The following is a 16514-nucleotide window of genomic DNA, read 5'->3' on the forward strand; positions in this document are numbered from 1 at the left end:
CGCGGTGAGAGGGGATGGTGGAGGCGGAGGCGGAGAGTCGGAGTGTGGTCGCCCGACATGAAGTCGTGGGCGGTGGGAGCCCGGCTGCCGCTGCTGCCGCGGCTGCTGCTGGTTCTCGGAGCGGCCGAGGGGGCTCTCGGGGCTCAGCGCCGCTACACCCCGGACTGGCCGAGTCTGGACTCCCGGCCCCTGCCGGACTGGTTCGACCAGGCCAAGTTCGGGGTGTTCGTGCACTGGGGCGTGTTCTCGGTGCCGGCCTGGGGCAGCGAGTGGTTCTGGTGGCACTGGAAGGGCGAGGGGTCGCCGCAGTACCAGCGCTTCATGAGCGACAACTACCCGCCCGGCTTCAGCTACGCCGACTTCGGGCCGCTGTTCACAGCGCGCTTCTTCGACCCGGAGGGCTGGGCCGACCTCTTCCAGGCCGCCGGGGCCAAGTGAGTGTGGCGGCGGGTGCGGGCGGCGCACCTCCTCCCGGGTCGGGGCAGTGGGCGGGGGTTAGGCTGGTGGGAACCGAGCGGGGGGGAGGTTAGGCGACTCGCCCAGGGTCACACAGCCATCTGCCTGACTTAAGACACCCCGGGTCATGAGCTTTGTCCCCGGAAGGATGCAGAATTGAACGTGACATGCCTGATCATAAGGGGAAGGTGCGTCCGGTTGGGAATTAGGAGGAAATACAAGTTTCAAGGAGGTGGTGGGTGGGAAAGCCCTCAACGGATGGAGCTGCGTGATATCTCATCGTCCATTCCAGGTTGACAAGAAAATCGGGACCCAAGGATTGTAAGCCCGTGGCATGGAGTCTGGTCCTAGTTCAACTGTGAACTTGACCAAGGCATTTCACCTCCCTGCAGCCTCCAAAGTCCATGCCTATGGAAAGGGATTGTGTTGGTTCCTTTCAGCTTTACTGTCTCCGGGAGGAGGAGGGAGGGGCGTTCTGGTGTGCACTGTGTTTGGGCAACAGTACCGATTCTCATTCATCTGCCCTCCTCAGTGCTTTGCACATTAAAGTGCTCAAGAAGCGCGTGCATTGTCGTGAGAGCTGTTGGAGCTTGCGTGTGGATGGCGCGGAGAACCGAAAGTGTAGCGTGCTGGGATGGGGAAGAGAAAGGCAAGGGCCCCGGGCGCTGTGGAAGGCTGGGGCCAGCCCTAGCAGTAGTCCTCTAGGGCAGTACGTGGCCAGGTGTCCAGTCAGGGAGTGGTTACCCTCAGGATTAGTAGGGTAGTGGCTGCTGGGAGTGACGGGAGTTGGAGGAAACAGAATGGAGACAGGGAGGTTTCCTGGCTCCTGGCTTAGAGCAGTCCTCTACCGTTGTCTCTTCAGTCATCTTCCAGGTTTTAGTTTCTCTGAGACTTTAAGATCCCTTGTCCTGCCCTGGCCAGGTGGCTCCTTTGGTAAGAGTGTCCTCTTGGTATGCCAAGGTGGGGGGTTGGATTCCCCATCAGGGCCCATTCAAGAACCAACCAGTGAATGCATGAATGGGTGGAACAACAAATCCATGTTTCTCTGCCTCTTTCAAATCAATAAAAAAATAGTACCTTATACTAATAAATTACAACTGACATTTAGTGTTTGCCATTAAATGTATGGGAATATGCCCTAACCGGTTTGGCTCAGTGGCTAGAGCGTTGGCCTGCGGACTCAAGGGTCCCAGGTTCGATTACGGTCAGGGACATGTACCTTGGTTGCGGGCACATCCCCAGTTGGGGGTGTGCAGGAGGCAGCTGATCGATGTTTCTCTCTCACTGATGTTTCAGACTCTCTATCCCTCTCCCTTCCTCTCTGTAAAAAATCAATAAAATATATATTTTTTAAAATGTATGAGAATATAAGGCTGGAATAAACAGAGGAGGTCGTTCTTTGTCTTCTAGGAGCCATAGAGATCCATAAGTTAAAAATGAAAAAAAAATTAAAATCTGGGAAACATCCTTTGTCCAGACCCCTTATTTCATGGACCAGGTGACTAGCCCAGATAGAGGAAGGGAACTGATGTCCTAGACTCCAAATCTCACGACTCCGGGGTCTGCTTCCCATGGCCAGAGGGATTGGTCCTCTGCCTGATTTTGTAAGTACCATGAGATGAGAATGATTTTTACATTTTAAAAGGGTTATGGCCCTCCCAGCCTGAAATACTATCTGGCCCTTAAAGTCTTGGAGCTCCCCACACCAGCCAGTGGTTAAATTATCTCATGGTTTTTTCCGCCATGAAAGCAAATGAAATGTGAAGTGATTTGGTGGTTATTTCAACAATTGTCTTTTCTCCCCTGCTCTTTTAGACTTTTGTCACCTCTATAAATGAGAGGCAATTCATGTGGGCCTGTTAAAACAAATAGCTTGCTTTTCTGTCATCTGTTATTTCTAGTAGAGATTTCTTTCTTTAGAGCAAAGGTTAAGAAAAGCTAATTATTAATTCCTGGAAGGGTTGAAGAATGAGAGCTAAGGTGCACATCTTTTCCCACTGGACCCCTGCTTGGCAGGAGACTAAGGACTGTGGTTTCCTCAAGTTTGCTTCCATTCCTGGAGCAATACCCCTGGGGAGCTGTGGCTGCAGCAACTCACAAGTATGTTTCCTGTAGGCGAGTGGCTAATGATGTGAACAAACGGACTCCATCTTTGTAAGCCCTCCACTCTCTCTGTTCAAGCTTTAACTTTGACCAAGCTAACTGTTCCTGGCCAGCATTCTCTGTCTTATAGCTAACTAGAGGCCCAGTGCATGAATTAGTGCATGGATGGGGTCCCTCCCGGCCGATCAGGGCGGTCTTGCCCAGTCCTGATTAGGGCCAATCAGGGCCGATCGGGCCAGCCGGCTGGGTGAGGGACCAAGGGGGTTTGGCCGTGGGGGGGGGGGGGGGGAGGTTGGCTGTGGGAGTGCACTGACCACCAGGGGGCAGCTCCTGTGTTGAGCATCTGCCCCCTGGTGGTCAGTGTGCATCATAGCTACCGGTCAGTTGTCCGGTTATCACTTAGGCTCTTATATATATAGATGACTACTGTTGTATAAGCCTATACAATGTAATCATAAAGATTCTTGTCAGTAAGTGGCCAGAATGGTACAGCAGTAGAGACCTATGTCAAACTAGGTCTTGGTGTCAATTCTAAGCAATTTTCCATCATAAGACCACTGGGAGGGAGGGTTCCTGGTTCATAAGGCATTCTTAGGCCCTGTGCCTTGTCAGTCATTAGTAGATCAGCTGTACTAAAAACATTCACTGTAATAACTGTAAAGCAGTGGAGAATGAACTACCAGGGTTGTCTATCCACTCCGACCCTCCATCCCTGTAACTAACTTACCCTGTCATAATAATCTGTTATATTCTGTGGAGTTGCCTGCTTTGTTTTTTGGTCTTGAGACACATTTACAGTTGGTGGTCACTGTATCTCCGTTCCACATTCAAACAGCCAGTTCTCCCTACCATTTCCTAAGCCGCAGCCCTGCTGGGTAAGTTCATGCTCGTGGCCCACTGCCCACTTTCTTTGCTCATGTGGTTTCGATGTCCACAGGTATGTAGTCCTGACGACAAAGCATCACGAAGGCTTCACAAACTGGCCGAGTTCGGTGTCTTGGAACTGGAATGCTAAGGATGTGGGGCCGCATCGTGATTTGGTTGGTGAGTTGGGAACCGCCGTCCGGAAGAGGTGTGTGTGCACTGCAGTTAGTCCATCATTGCTTCTGACCTAACAGCCGTCCAGTGTGCCAGACCTTCTGTACTCGCGTGTTTTCTAAGTTTGCATTCAGCGAGTACCCGAATTGGCAGTGTTTGATGCTTGGCTGTTTTTATGTGACCAAAGGTGACACCATCAGAGACATTCATGGCTCTCTGGTTGGGTGAAGGATACCTAGCAAAGACCACAGCGGCCCATTTGTCCTCTGAGAAGGATTCTTTCTGGAAAGCCTTCCAACCCACGTCCTTTTCCAGTGTCTGATGGACGGCAGGGACCAGGTCTCGCATCTTTGTGTCCCCCTTCCTTGTCAACACAGATCTTTGCCGGCATTCAGGGAAGGTTTGGGTAAATGACAGCTCAAGAGGGAACTGAAAAGGGCAGTTAAAGCAGCAAAAAGTGAAGGAGCCACTGGGTTGATTCTAACTAATGGGGGGATGGGGGTGGGGAGAGATTGACCAAAAAACGTACATGCGTATATGCATAATCCATGGACACAGGCAATAGTGTGGTGAAGGCCTGGTCGGGTGGAGGTGTAATACTTTGCACAATAAAGATATATTAAAACAAAAAGTAGCTTCCCAAGATCAATGAGCTAGGAAGTGGCAGAGGTGGGATTTGAACTCAGGTGTTCTGGTTTTGTACCCCACAGTTCTGGGCATATTTGCCTGTAGGGAGAAAAGTGGTATTTGTGCCATGCCCACTCTCACCTCTGTTGTGATTTGGCAAACTTGTTACACTATTTAAGGGGTGGGCCAGCTGCCTGTTTGTGTCAATGAAGTTTGATTGGAACATAGCTATGCCCATTCATTTAGGTGTTGTGAGTTAGGAAAGAGACCCCAAGGCCTGCACAGCCTCAACTACTACCGGCCCCTTAAGAAAGAGTGTGCTGACTCTTGTCACCTGTACAAGATTCAGTTTCCCTATGATGTGCTTAGATAACAGTCGTGCTGTAAAACTCTGAGTGTTGATTAGATCCAGATTTTAGGATGCTTGATTTTTATCTTCTTTGAATCTGTTTAGTTCTGGAGTCATATGAAACAACTTCAGTTCTTTGTCTTATCTGTGTCATTACAATGTACCTTACTTCTTACTTGCATCATAGTGTTTCTGTAACACTCACCAGTCTTAACTCAAAACAAGCTTTCTTGTGTTTGAAAATAGGTCACTTTAACTGTATTTCCCTTTGGGTATGTTAAAAACTATCAGTCAAGCCCAGCCCGTGTGGCTCAGTGGTTGAGCATCAATCTATGAGCCAGGCGGTCACAGTTCCATTCCTAGTCAGGGCACATGCCCGGGCTGGGGGCTCAATCCACAATAAGAGGCATGCAGGAAGCAGCCAATCGATAATTCTCTCTCATCATTGATGTTTCTATCTCTCCCTCTCCCTTCCTCTCTCTGAAATCAATAAAAACTACTAGTCAATCTTAGAAAAATAAAACAAGAAACCATTGACCTACCTCCACCCCACCCCCCAGGCCTTCACCACACTATTGTCTGTGTCCATGGATTATGCATATACGCATGTACGTTTTTTGGTCAGTCTCTCCCCACCTCCATCCCCCCCATTAGTTAGAATCAACCCAGTGACTCCTTCACTTTTTGCTGCTTTAACTGCCCTTTTCAGTTCCCTCTTGATCTGTCATTTACCCAAACCTTCCCTGAATGCCGGCAAAGATCTGTGTTGACAACGAAGGGGGCACAAAGATGCGAGACCTGGTCCCTGCCGTCCATCAGACACTGGAAAAGGACCTGGGTTGGAAGGCTTTCCAAGATTTCTTCAATACCTAGTCTTATGCTTGACAGATAAAACATTTTTTTAAAAATATATTTTATTGATTTTTTTACAGAGAGAAAGGGAGAGAGATAGAGAGTCAGAAACATCGATGAGAGAGAAACATCGATCAGCTGCCTCCTGCACATCTCCTACTGGGGATGTGCCCGCAACCCAGGTACATGCCCTCGACCGGAATCGAACCTGGGACCTTTCAGTCCGCAGGCCGATGCTCTATCCACTGAGCCAAACCGGTTCCGGCAGATAAAACATTTTTAAATGGACTATATGTTATTGAGATAATTGACTTAAAAGTTAAAAGATGCTCTAGCTGATTTGGCTCAGTGGATAGAGCGTCGGCCTGTGGACTGAAGGGTCCTGGGTTTGATTCTAGTCAAGGGCACATGCCCAGGTTGCGGGCTTGATCCCCAGTGCGGGGAGTGCGGGAGGCAGCCAATCAATGATTCTCATCATTGATGTTTCTGTCTCTCCCTCTCCCTCTCTAAAATCAATAAAAAAATATATTTTTTAAAAAGTTAAAAGATGGTTTAAATTTGATGTCAAGATATGTATGTGTAAAAAGTAGTTATGTGTACTATCAAAAACATAGTACACCCAATCATTGTAATTGGTTGTGAATGAAGAGATCATTTTTAAGTTAATGGTTTTGGACACTCCCCCCCCCATGCCCTCGGGGTGCATTTCACTGAGATAAAAATGCTGCCACTGATTGTTTTTAAATAAACTATTTTTTCTTTGCTTAATGACAATTGCTGACCTGTTTTTCTGTTTAAGGAACATACGCTATGGACTGTATCACTCACTCTTCGAATGGTTCCATCCACTCTACCTACTTGATAAGAAAAATGGCTTCAAAACACAGTATTTTGTCTTTGGGAAAACAATGCCAGAGCTATACGAACTTGTGAACAGGTGAAAAACAGAAATGTTTTTGGCCTTATTACTTTTCTCAATGAAATCAGAGAAGTTGGGGGGAAAGGAGAAAAGGTGGAATATGAAAAAAATCTAGAGGACATCAGAATAATAAAAGTGGTGGTTGTATTGAGACAAAGAATATTTTTCTTCCTACTCTTCAGAGCTCCCGTAATGTCATATTACTTTCATAAATTGAAGCACACAGGTTCCAGGTGGTAGTAATCAGAACTTCAGTTCCATCCTTGCGGGCTACTTTCTCTGTCTGACCTTGGAGAGGCAACAGCGTCTAATGGGCCCTGGACCTGCCTGGGACTTGGCATCCGGCAGATTTGCCTTTGAATCCTGGCTCTCCTTACTTACAAGCCTTAACCAGATCACCCTTCTGAGCCTCAGAGTCTCACTATAAAGTGGGGATAAGGATGCCTTCTTATGGGGCTCAGAGTAATATGTGAACAGTGTCTGTCACCCTGCTGTACAGCATAAATGTTACTATTGTTACTAGAGGCCCAATGCACGAAATTCGTGCAAGAGTAGGCCTTCCTTCCCCTGGCTGCCGGCACCACCTTCCCTCTGGCACCCGGGACCCAGGCTTCCCTCTGGCTGCCAGCAGGCACCCAGGACCCGGTTTTCCATCTCAGCCCCAGCTTTGTCCAGAAGATCGTCCAGAAGGATGTCCAGTCTAATTAGCATATTACGCTTTTATTATTATAGAGTCTTAAAATGACCACTTCCATTTTGGGATTTGTCTTCATCTTGTTTCATTCCTATTTGCCCTTCTCGCACTGTATTGCTTAAGAGGCAGCTGTCTCTGCCTTGACACTCATTTTAGGGGGACTTACGGGGTGGGGATTTGGACCCTCCTTGCATCCAGATGACTGCTATTTTTTTTCTTTTTAAAAAACTATATTTGGCCCTAACAGGCTTGGCTCAGTGGATAGAGCGTCGGCCTGCGGACTGAAAGGTCCCAGGTTCGATTCCTGCTAAGGGCATGTACCTTGGTTGCGGGCACATCCCCAGTAGGAGGTGTGCAAGAAGCAGCTGATCGATGTTTCTCTCTCATCGATGTTTCTAACTCTCTATCCCTCTCCCTTCCTCTCTGGGTGAGGATTTAAAGAAAAAAAGGTGAAAGAAGATTTATAAGTATGTGTTGCAAAAAAATGATTGGTAAGACTTTTGTGAATGGATTCAGGTAATAAACTTTGTTCTAATTGCATGTCTTTCAGGTATAAACCTGACTTGATTTGGTCTGATGGAGATTGGGAAAGTCCTGACTCTTACTGGAACTCTACAGATTTTCTTTCTTGGCTCTACAGTGACAGTCCAGTTAAGGTATGTGATTATATGACTTATGTCTTATTTATCTGTTGTGATACAAGACAGTATAAGGAGACAAGATCTGCAGTAATAACAACATCACCATGGGGGAGCTAGGGGCCCAGGGACTTAATGGATGTTAAAGGTTTCTCCTTTAAGGCAGCCGATCGATGATTCTCTCTCATTGATGTTTCTTTCTTTCTTTCCCTCTTCCTTCCTCCCTGAAATCAATAAAAATATATTTTAAGAAAAGGATTTCTCCTTTAATTCTTTTTTCCCCTTCCTTGAAGCATAAACTTTATTTTTCTTCTTTAATTCTTTTTTTTTTTTTAATCCTCACCCAAGGATATTTTCCCATTGATTTTTAGAGGGAGTTGGGGAGAGAAGGAAAGACAGAGAGAGATACTGATGTGAGAGAAACACATTAATGGTTTATAAGATGATCTTTAAAACCGGCTCTTCCATGCCCTAACAGGTTTGGCTCAGTGGATAGAGCGTCGGCCTGCAGACTGAAAGGTCCCAGGGTCGATTCTGGTTGCGGGCACATCCCCAGTAGGAGGTGTGCAGGAGGCAGCTGATCGTGTTTCTCTCTCGTCGATGTTTCTAACTCTCTATCTCTCTCCTTTCCTCTCTTAAAATAATTCAATGAAATATATTTAAATCAATCAACCAATCAATTAATCCAGGTCTTCCAGCTCTAACGTTACAGATCACTTGACCAGGGTTTCTCAGCCTTTGCGCTGTTGATTTTTAGGGCTGATATTTCTTTGTTGTGATGAGGCTGTCCTTTATATTGTAAAAAGTTTAACACCATCCCTGGCCGCCAACAACATCCTGGCCTCTAGATGGCAGTACTACCACCCTAGTTGTGACAACCCAGAATGTCTCTAGGCCAGTGGTTCTCAACCTTCCTAATGCTGCGACCCTTTAATACAGTTCCTCATGTTGTGGTGACCCCCAACCATAAAATTATTTTCGTTGCTACTTCATAACTGTTATTTTGCTACTGTTATGAATCGTCATGTAAATATCTGATATGCAGGATATATTTTCATTGTTACAAATTGAACATAATTAAAGCATAGTGATTAATCACAAAAACAATATGTAATTATATATGTGTTTTCCAATGGTCTAAGGCGACCCTGTGAAAGGGTCGTTCGACCCCCAAAGGGTTCACAACCCACGGGTTGAGAGCCGCTGCTCTAGGCTTTGCCAAAATCCTCTTGGATCAATTTGGCCCCAGTTGAGAACTACTGCTCTAGACTAAGTCTGTTCTTTGCTTCCAAATAGGTTCTTAATTTATCGCACTGCGTTATGTAAGGAAGATGAGGGGTTCACCCTTGATGACCCAGTACTCTTTCCTCCTTTAGGATGAAGTAGTGGTAAACGACCGATGGGGTTTTAACTGTTCCTGTCACCATGGAGGATACTACAACTGTGAAGATAAATTCCAGCCGTCAAGTTTGCCAAATCACAAGTGGGAGATGTGCACCTCCATAGACAAGCGGTCCTGGGGCTACCGTCGCACCATGTCGATCTCTGACGTTGCAAGCGAATCGGAAATCATTTCGGTAAGACACCTGTGAGTTAGCTCTTTCTTTCTTCTTTCTTTCCTTTTCTTTCTTTCTTTCCTTTTCTTTCTTTCTTTCCTTTTCTTTCCTTCTTTCTTTCTTTCTTTCTTTCTTTCTTTCTTTCTTTCTTTCTTTCTTTCTTTCTTTCTTTCTTTCTTCCTTCCTTCCTTCCTTCCTTCCTTCCTTCCTTCCTTCCTTCCTTTCTTCCTTCCTTCCTTTCTTCCTTTCTTTCTTTCTCCTTTCTTTTCTTTTCTTTTCTTTTCTTTTCTTTTCTTTTCTTTTCTTTTCTTTTCTTTTCTTTCCTTTCCTTTTCAGAGAATTAGGGAGAGAGGGATAGAAACGTCAATGATAAGAGAGAATCACTTATCGGCTGCCTCCTGCACACCCCCTATTGGGGATCGAGCCCACAACCCAGACATGTGCCCTGACCAGAAATAGAACCATGACCTCCTGGTTCATATGTTGACACTCAACCACTGAGCCACGCCAGCTGGGGATGAGTTAACTATCTCTTAACTGCCATCCAAACCAGCCTTGTAACTGAGCGTGGTGGCAGCACGGAGGGTGAACGTGCAGGTGGATAGGGCCCTTTGGGTTATTGGACGTACTCAGAGCAGTCTGTCCTGAGGGAATCATTGTAATTACAGAAGTTTTATGTACAGACATGTTCTTCCCAGGGTTCTCTTCAGTTGGACATAAGGGTGTTTCAATTTCTTGCAACCATAACAGGATAGGTAAGTAAATTTGGGGGTTGTCCTTAACCATTAAAATGTTTATCAATTTTATATGGGTTAATGCTTTATTCTCAGGGATATGTTCTAAGACCCCCAGTGGATGCCTGAAACCCAGGATAGTACTGAACACTGTTTTTCCTATACTATACATATCTATGGTAAAGTTTAATTTATAAATTAGGCACAGTAAGAGATTAACAACAACTAATGATAAAATAGAACAATATCCTGTAATGAAAGTTATGTCCAAAGAATTTGGCTTCCCCAAATATCTGACTATATTGTACTCACTCTTCTTCTTGTGATGATGTGAAAGGACTCGATGCTTACTTGATGAGATGAAATGAGGTACTCAGAACGAAGTGCAACTTAAACCTATGAGTTATTTCTGGAGTCTTCCATTTAATATTTTCAGACTGCGGTTGACCATGGGTAACTGAAACCATGGAACATGAAACGGTGGATAAGGGGGGACTACTGTATCTCTATAGCATGTTTTCCCAACAGGGCAGCATATACATTTATAGCCCATCACATACAGAGTCCTGAAATTCTTCAGATCTCTTCAGTCTCCCCAAAGTCTCCACAACACCCCCTCAAAACCTCTTGCCCTAGCTGGTTTGGCTCAGTGGATAGAGCATCAGCCTGGGGACTGAAGGGTCCCAGGTTCAATTCCGGTCATGGACACATGCCTGGGTTGTGGGCTCAATCCCCAGTAGGGGGCATGCAGGAGGCAGCCGATCAATGATTCTCTCTCATCATTGATGTGTCTATCTCTCTCCTTCTCCCTTCCTCTCTGAAATCAATAAAGATATATTTAAAAACAAAACATAACAAAAAACCTCTTCCCTCTGACCGCCATATTCTCTCTGTATGGCTCCATGTGATCCCTTCATGGCCAAGTGCTTTGTTCTCAGCTCCTGCTCGTCCTCTGTGCTTCTGACACAGGACCCTTCCCACTGCCTGTGGCACCATGGAAGGGCAGTCTCCCAGGGAAGTGCCCGTGTTCACTCCCTGGAGTTCAAGTTAATATATTTCTCCATCTTGTAGCAGGATTTTTCAGTTTTCTTATATAATCCTGTCTTGCTTTTATAGTGACAAAAATATATAGTATTTTCAAAAGGGTAAAGGACATTCAAAAGCAGGGAGAGAAGGTGCCCTAGATTCTTTTTCTTCTGTTAATATCAGTGTGTTCTAGGCATTATGCCGGGCTTGGAATTCATAAGTATGATTTCATTGTTTCCACTCTTTCCAGGAACTGGTCCAGACAGTAAGTTTGGGAGGAAACTACCTTCTCAACATTGGGCCAACTAAAGATGGACTGATTGTTCCCATCTTCCAAGAAAGGCTGCTCGCTGTTGGGAAGTGGCTGAGCATCAGTGGGGAGGCTATCTATGCCTCTAAACCATGGAGGGTACAATTGGAAAAGAACGAATCTGTATGGTGAGTCCTGTCTTCTGTTGTGTGTGGGAGCGGGGCTGTGCCCATCCTGACCTGGCATCTCCTTGGTCCACAAGGGTAGAAGCCCCACTGGAAGTCATGTTGAAACCCACAAGCTGTTCTTTTGCTGTTCATTTGTAGCCCAGGTTATGGCTTAAGCCACCGGGATATCTTGGACTAGTTAGGGTGGGGATAGGCTTGGTGCAGAAAGCATCAAAAAACATCAGTCAGTTTACTTGTTACTTTACACGGTCTAATCAAAAATAGTACTAGCTAATAGTTGTGTAGCAACTACAATGTGTAAGGCTCCATTCTAAATTCTTTCCACCCATTTTATCCCCTCAACAAGCCCACCAGATGGATACTGTTATTATCTCCATATTACAAGTGAGAAAGAGGGCCCAGAGCAGTACTATAACTTGCCTAAGATCACAGAGCTAGTAAATGCCGTAGTCATGATTCATACTTGGAATTGTGGATCTAGTTATTTGATCAACTGCAAAATGGGGTGATGATTCTTCCTAGAGCTACTGTGTGGATTAAATGAGATAATGTATGTAAAGCTTCCAGCAGAGTGCCAGGCATATACGATGAGTTAATAAATCTGCTAGTGTTATATCAGAGCGTAAGTCCTTGGATCAGAGGAAACATGGCCATTCCTGTTTCAGATGAGCTTTCGGTAGGTGATTTTCATCCTCTTCTCTAAGCATGAAACCTCAGAGTTACAAATTTGTCTTCATTGCACATCTTGCCCTTGTTATATCTTCTGGTGTTTTCACATGGATTTGGAGTTGAAAAACTATTTGAATGATAAGACAGAAGGCCTCAGTGTGAAATAACTGGTATAAGAGTTTAGAAGTTTTCAAGAAAACTTGTAACACAATAGAGCAGTGGTTCTCAACCTTCTTAATGCCGCGACCCTTTCATACAGTTCCTCATGTTGTGGTGACCCCCAACCATAAAATTATTTTTGTTGCTGCTTCATAACTGTAATTTTGCTACTGTTATGAATCGTTATGTAAATATCTGATATGCAGGATGTATTTTCATTGTTAGAAATTGAACATAATTAAAGCATAGTGATTAATCACAAAAACAATATGTAATTAGATATGTGTTTTCCGATGGTCTTAGGCGACCCCTGTGAAAGGGTCGTTCGACCGCCAAAGGGTCGCAACCCACAGGTTGAGAACCGCTGCAATAGAGAATGAAAATAGAAGATATCACCAGAAAGAGGCAGCTTTCTTCCCACAGACCTTAATTGGTATTGAGTTATTAGTGCTTCCTCGTGTCAGTGACAAGCACAGGGCTTAGGGTTCGTAGATCATAGGAAGGGGAGTGTATAAGGTTATGTATAATAACCTTAGGTGTCAGGGTAACAAGCCAGGTGTCTTTGATACTGATGCTTCTTTTTCCCAGGTATACCTCAAAAGAATCAGCTGTTTATGCCATTTTCCTGAACTGGCCAGAAAATGGAGTCTTAAGCCTTAAATCCCCTAAAACTACCTCTGCTACAAAGGTAAGGGGCCTCAGTCCTTTCAAAGATGTAACTTTTTATTATTATTATTAATTAAATCTTTATTGTTCAGATTATTACATTTGTTCCTCTTTTTTCCCCCCAGAACTCCCCTCCACCCAGTTCCCACCCCACCCTCCTCCCTCACTCCCCACCCACTGTCCTCATCCATAGGTGCACGATTTTTGTCCAGTCTCTTCCCGCATCCCCCTCACCCCTTTCCCCCCCAAGAATAGTCAGTCCACTCCCTTTCTATGCCCCTGATTCTATTATAATCACCAGTTCATTCTGTTCATCAGATTATTCATTTGATTTTCAGATTCACTTGTTGATAGATGTATATTTGTTGTTCAAAATTTGTATCTTTACCTTTTTCTTCTTCTTCCTCTTCTTAAAGGATACCTTTCAACATTTCATATAATACTGGTTTGGTGGTGATGAACTCCTTTAGCTTTTTCTTATCTGTGAAGCTCTTTATCTGGCCTTCAATTCTGAATGATAGCTTTGTTGGATAAAGTAATCTTGGTTGTAGATTCTTGGCATTCATCACTTTGAATATTTCTTGCCACTCCCTTCTGGCCTGCAAAGTTTCTGTTGAGAAGTTAGCTGACAGTCGTATGAGTACTCCCTTGTAGGTAACTTTCTTTCTCTTGCTGCTTTTGAGATTCTCTCTTTGTCTTTTGTTCTTGGCATTTTAATTATGATGTGTCTTGGTGTGGTCCTCTTTGGATTCCTTTTGTTTGAGGTTCTCTGCGCTTCCTGGACTTGTAAGTCTATTTCTTTCACCAGATAGGGTAAGTTTTCTGTCATTATTTCTTCAAATAGGTTTTCAATATCTTGCTCTCTCTCATCTTCTGGCACCCCTATAATTCGGATGTTGGTGCGCTTGAAGCTGTCCCAGAGGCTCCTTACACTATTTTCATATTTTTGGATTCCTTTTTCATTTTGCTTTTCTGGTTGGGTGTTTTTTGCTTCTTCGTATTTCAAATCGTTGACTTGATTCTTGCGATCCTCTAGTCTGCTGTTGGGAGTCTGTATAATATTCTTTATTTCAGTCAGTGTATGCTTAATTTCTAGTTGGTCCTTTATCACAACCTTGAGGGTCTCATTAGATTTCTTGTAGGTCTCATTAAGTTTATTGGCAGTTTCCAGAAAATTCTTGAAAAACCTTAAAAGTGTGGTTTTGAACTCTATATCCAGTCGTTTGCTTTCCTCCATTTCTGTCATTTGTGTCCTTTTTCTTTGTCTCCGCATTTTTTATGCTTCCCTGTGTTGATAAAGTGGTTTTCTGTGCTAAGTGTCCTCTAGGGCCCAGTGGTTCAGCCTCCCCAATTACCTGAGGAGGACACTCTTGGTGCACCCCCTTGTGGTCTTTGTGCACAGTCTTGTTGTAGTTAAGCCTTGATTGTTGTAGGTATCACTGGGAGGAATTGACCTCCAGGCCAATTGGCTGTGAGAATTAGCTGTGTCTGCAGTGGGAGAACTTCTGTGCTGGAGACACCCATTTGGGGCAAGACTTGCTTCAATAGGGCTTTGGTGCTCACTGAGTCTGCCCCCTGAGTGTGTCCTTTATGGTTCCCCGGAGTGCAAACTGGATGGTCCCACTCTGACCTCTGGGTACACTGGCTCCTGGATCTCTAGGGAGGTGCTAATCTAGCCTCTGCCTGAGGCTATCCAGCAAAAGCCTCCCTGCAGGGCTTGGGTGGGGCGGGTCTCACGGGATCAACAGGGCGGGGGCTAGCAGTTATGGCTGCTCTATGAGGCCCAGCTTCTCAGTGTCTCGGCAATGGCTGCAAGCCCCTCCGAGAGAAAGCTGCCCTCGAGTTCCGACCGATGCCAGACAGTCCTGCTTCTCCTGTATGAGTCTGGGTCCCCAGAGACTCGCCCGGAACTGGAGCTCAGAGCCTGAGACTCCCTCCTGATTGAAAAAGACAACCGCGCCCTCTGCTGCCAGCCCACTCCACGTGCGCCTCTGTACCTTAGTATTTTACTTCCGCACTGCGCCTCCTCTGAGTCTCGGTATGCTTTTCTCTTTCCTTCTAGTTGTAGAATTTCCACTCAGCCAGCCTTCCTGTGGTTCTGGATGATGTCCGTTTCGTCTTTCAGTTGTATTTTTGAAGTGGTTGTTCGAGGCAGCAATCTCCGGTGTTTACCTATGCCGCTATCTTGGTTTTTAATCCAAAGATGTAACTTTTTAAAAAGGAATTGGAAGGTCTTCTTTACTTCCTCTTCCCCAGGTTTCTCCCATATTTATTCCCCTTTTAGACCCAACTGGTGGACCACTGGTGGTCCGTGGGGTCCGAAAGGTTGGCGACCACTGTTTTGGACGGCCTTCCCTTCCCGGGCCCAACTTGGTTGTTTTCCACCATGTTCAGACCATATTCTGTCCTCATTAATGCATTAATGTTTTTCCTATTGCCTTTTGCTTTCTTCAGGTAATGATGCTGGGAATCCAAAAAGATCTGAAGTGGTCCACAAATCCACCCGGAGGTCTCCTCATTTATCTGCCCCAGTTACCACTCTCTGCTCTTCCAGTTGAGTTTGCCTGGACCGTAAAGATGATGGGCGTGGAGTGATCATTGGAGTTCAAGAGGAAAGCAACACTGCCTGCTGCTCAGTTTTGATTTTCTTCTTGCAGTTCCATCATTGAAATAACCTACTCTTCTCTACCCAGAGATGGCTTTTCCTACATACCTTAATCAAAGGAACTGAGTGCACTGCTCTATCAGTGGATCAAAGATCTGAGCCACCTTGCTGGCATACCTCTCTCATCAGCAGAAGAAGGAACTAAACAGTTAAAGCTCTCTGAGTCCATTCTTCCTGAACTTTGGACATTATCTACAGTGGAATCTCTCCTCCATTCTCTGTTTGATAACCGGCTTGCTTAATGACTTCGGGTAAAGAATAAGCCAGTTCACCTTGTTGCCTATGGGAGAAGGTTTAAAGGGTTTGGCAAGCTCAACCACATGCTATTTATTTAGCATTGACTGTCACCAGCTCCCCCTGAAAGAGCAGGAGAGCCTGGAGGGAAAAGAAGGTCATGCTAGACTAATAGCACTTCAGAAGTTTCCAAAGCCAACTAAGGGCTCTGAAATTCAGTCTGTACAGTGATACTATGAAGAAAATGGATGTGATTCTCCGCTGCTTTTTAAAATATAATCAAATAAATAAATTTTAATGTGAAATGATTTCTACCAAAAAACAGGTTATAGTTTTCTTTCCTCAGTTTCTATGTGGACTGCTTATAGCTTTATGTTTCTGTGTTTTAAAAGGGCCAGTCATGCCTCTTTAATGCAGAACAAAAAATGTAATTTCTTTGGTTTTCTCTTCCTCACTTCCGGTACCATTCTTTTGAAATTTATTTTTAGAAAAAGGAAGGGAGAGAGAAACATGGATGTGAGAGCAGTTTGTAGTTTTCAGTGTACAAATCTTGAAAGTCATTTAATTTAATACCATGCTAGTATTTTTGGGTTTCAAGCTACAGGTTGGGTAGTGCTTTAACTGTTATGATGGAGGAAATTGTCAGTGCTGTGGAATCATACAGAACACTTATCATTTCTGTTCTCTCCCT

The 16514-nt window shown here is 44.9% G+C and overlaps 1 protein-coding gene across 2 annotated transcripts; it reads left to right on the forward strand.

The window, feature by feature from the left end:
* The first annotated feature begins 4 nt into the window (after positions 1 to 4).
* Positions 5 to 16147, forward strand: FUCA1 (alpha-L-fucosidase 1). 2 transcript variants are annotated; one of them, XM_059690826.1, is made up of 8 exons: positions 6 to 434; positions 3497 to 3631; positions 6225 to 6362; positions 7589 to 7694; positions 9053 to 9253; positions 11243 to 11430; positions 12847 to 12946; positions 15379 to 16147. In XM_059690826.1, the coding sequence occupies exons 1-8, from the start codon at positions 58 to 60 to the stop codon at positions 15517 to 15519; spliced, it is 1386 nt and encodes a 461-aa protein (XP_059546809.1). In that variant the 5' UTR covers positions 6 to 57; the 3' UTR covers positions 15520 to 16147. The 2 variants fall into 2 exon arrangements, with proteins under 2 accessions (XP_059546810.1, XP_059546809.1); XM_059690827.1 differs by lacking the exon at positions 3497 to 3631 and having other exon boundaries at positions 5 to 434.
* The last annotated feature ends 367 nt before the right edge of the window (positions 16148 to 16514 follow it).

This window comes from Myotis daubentonii, chromosome 3 (assembly GCF_963259705.1).
Source record: "Myotis daubentonii chromosome 3, mMyoDau2.1, whole genome shotgun sequence".
Lineage (NCBI taxonomy): Eukaryota > Metazoa > Chordata > Mammalia > Chiroptera > Vespertilionidae > Myotis > Myotis daubentonii.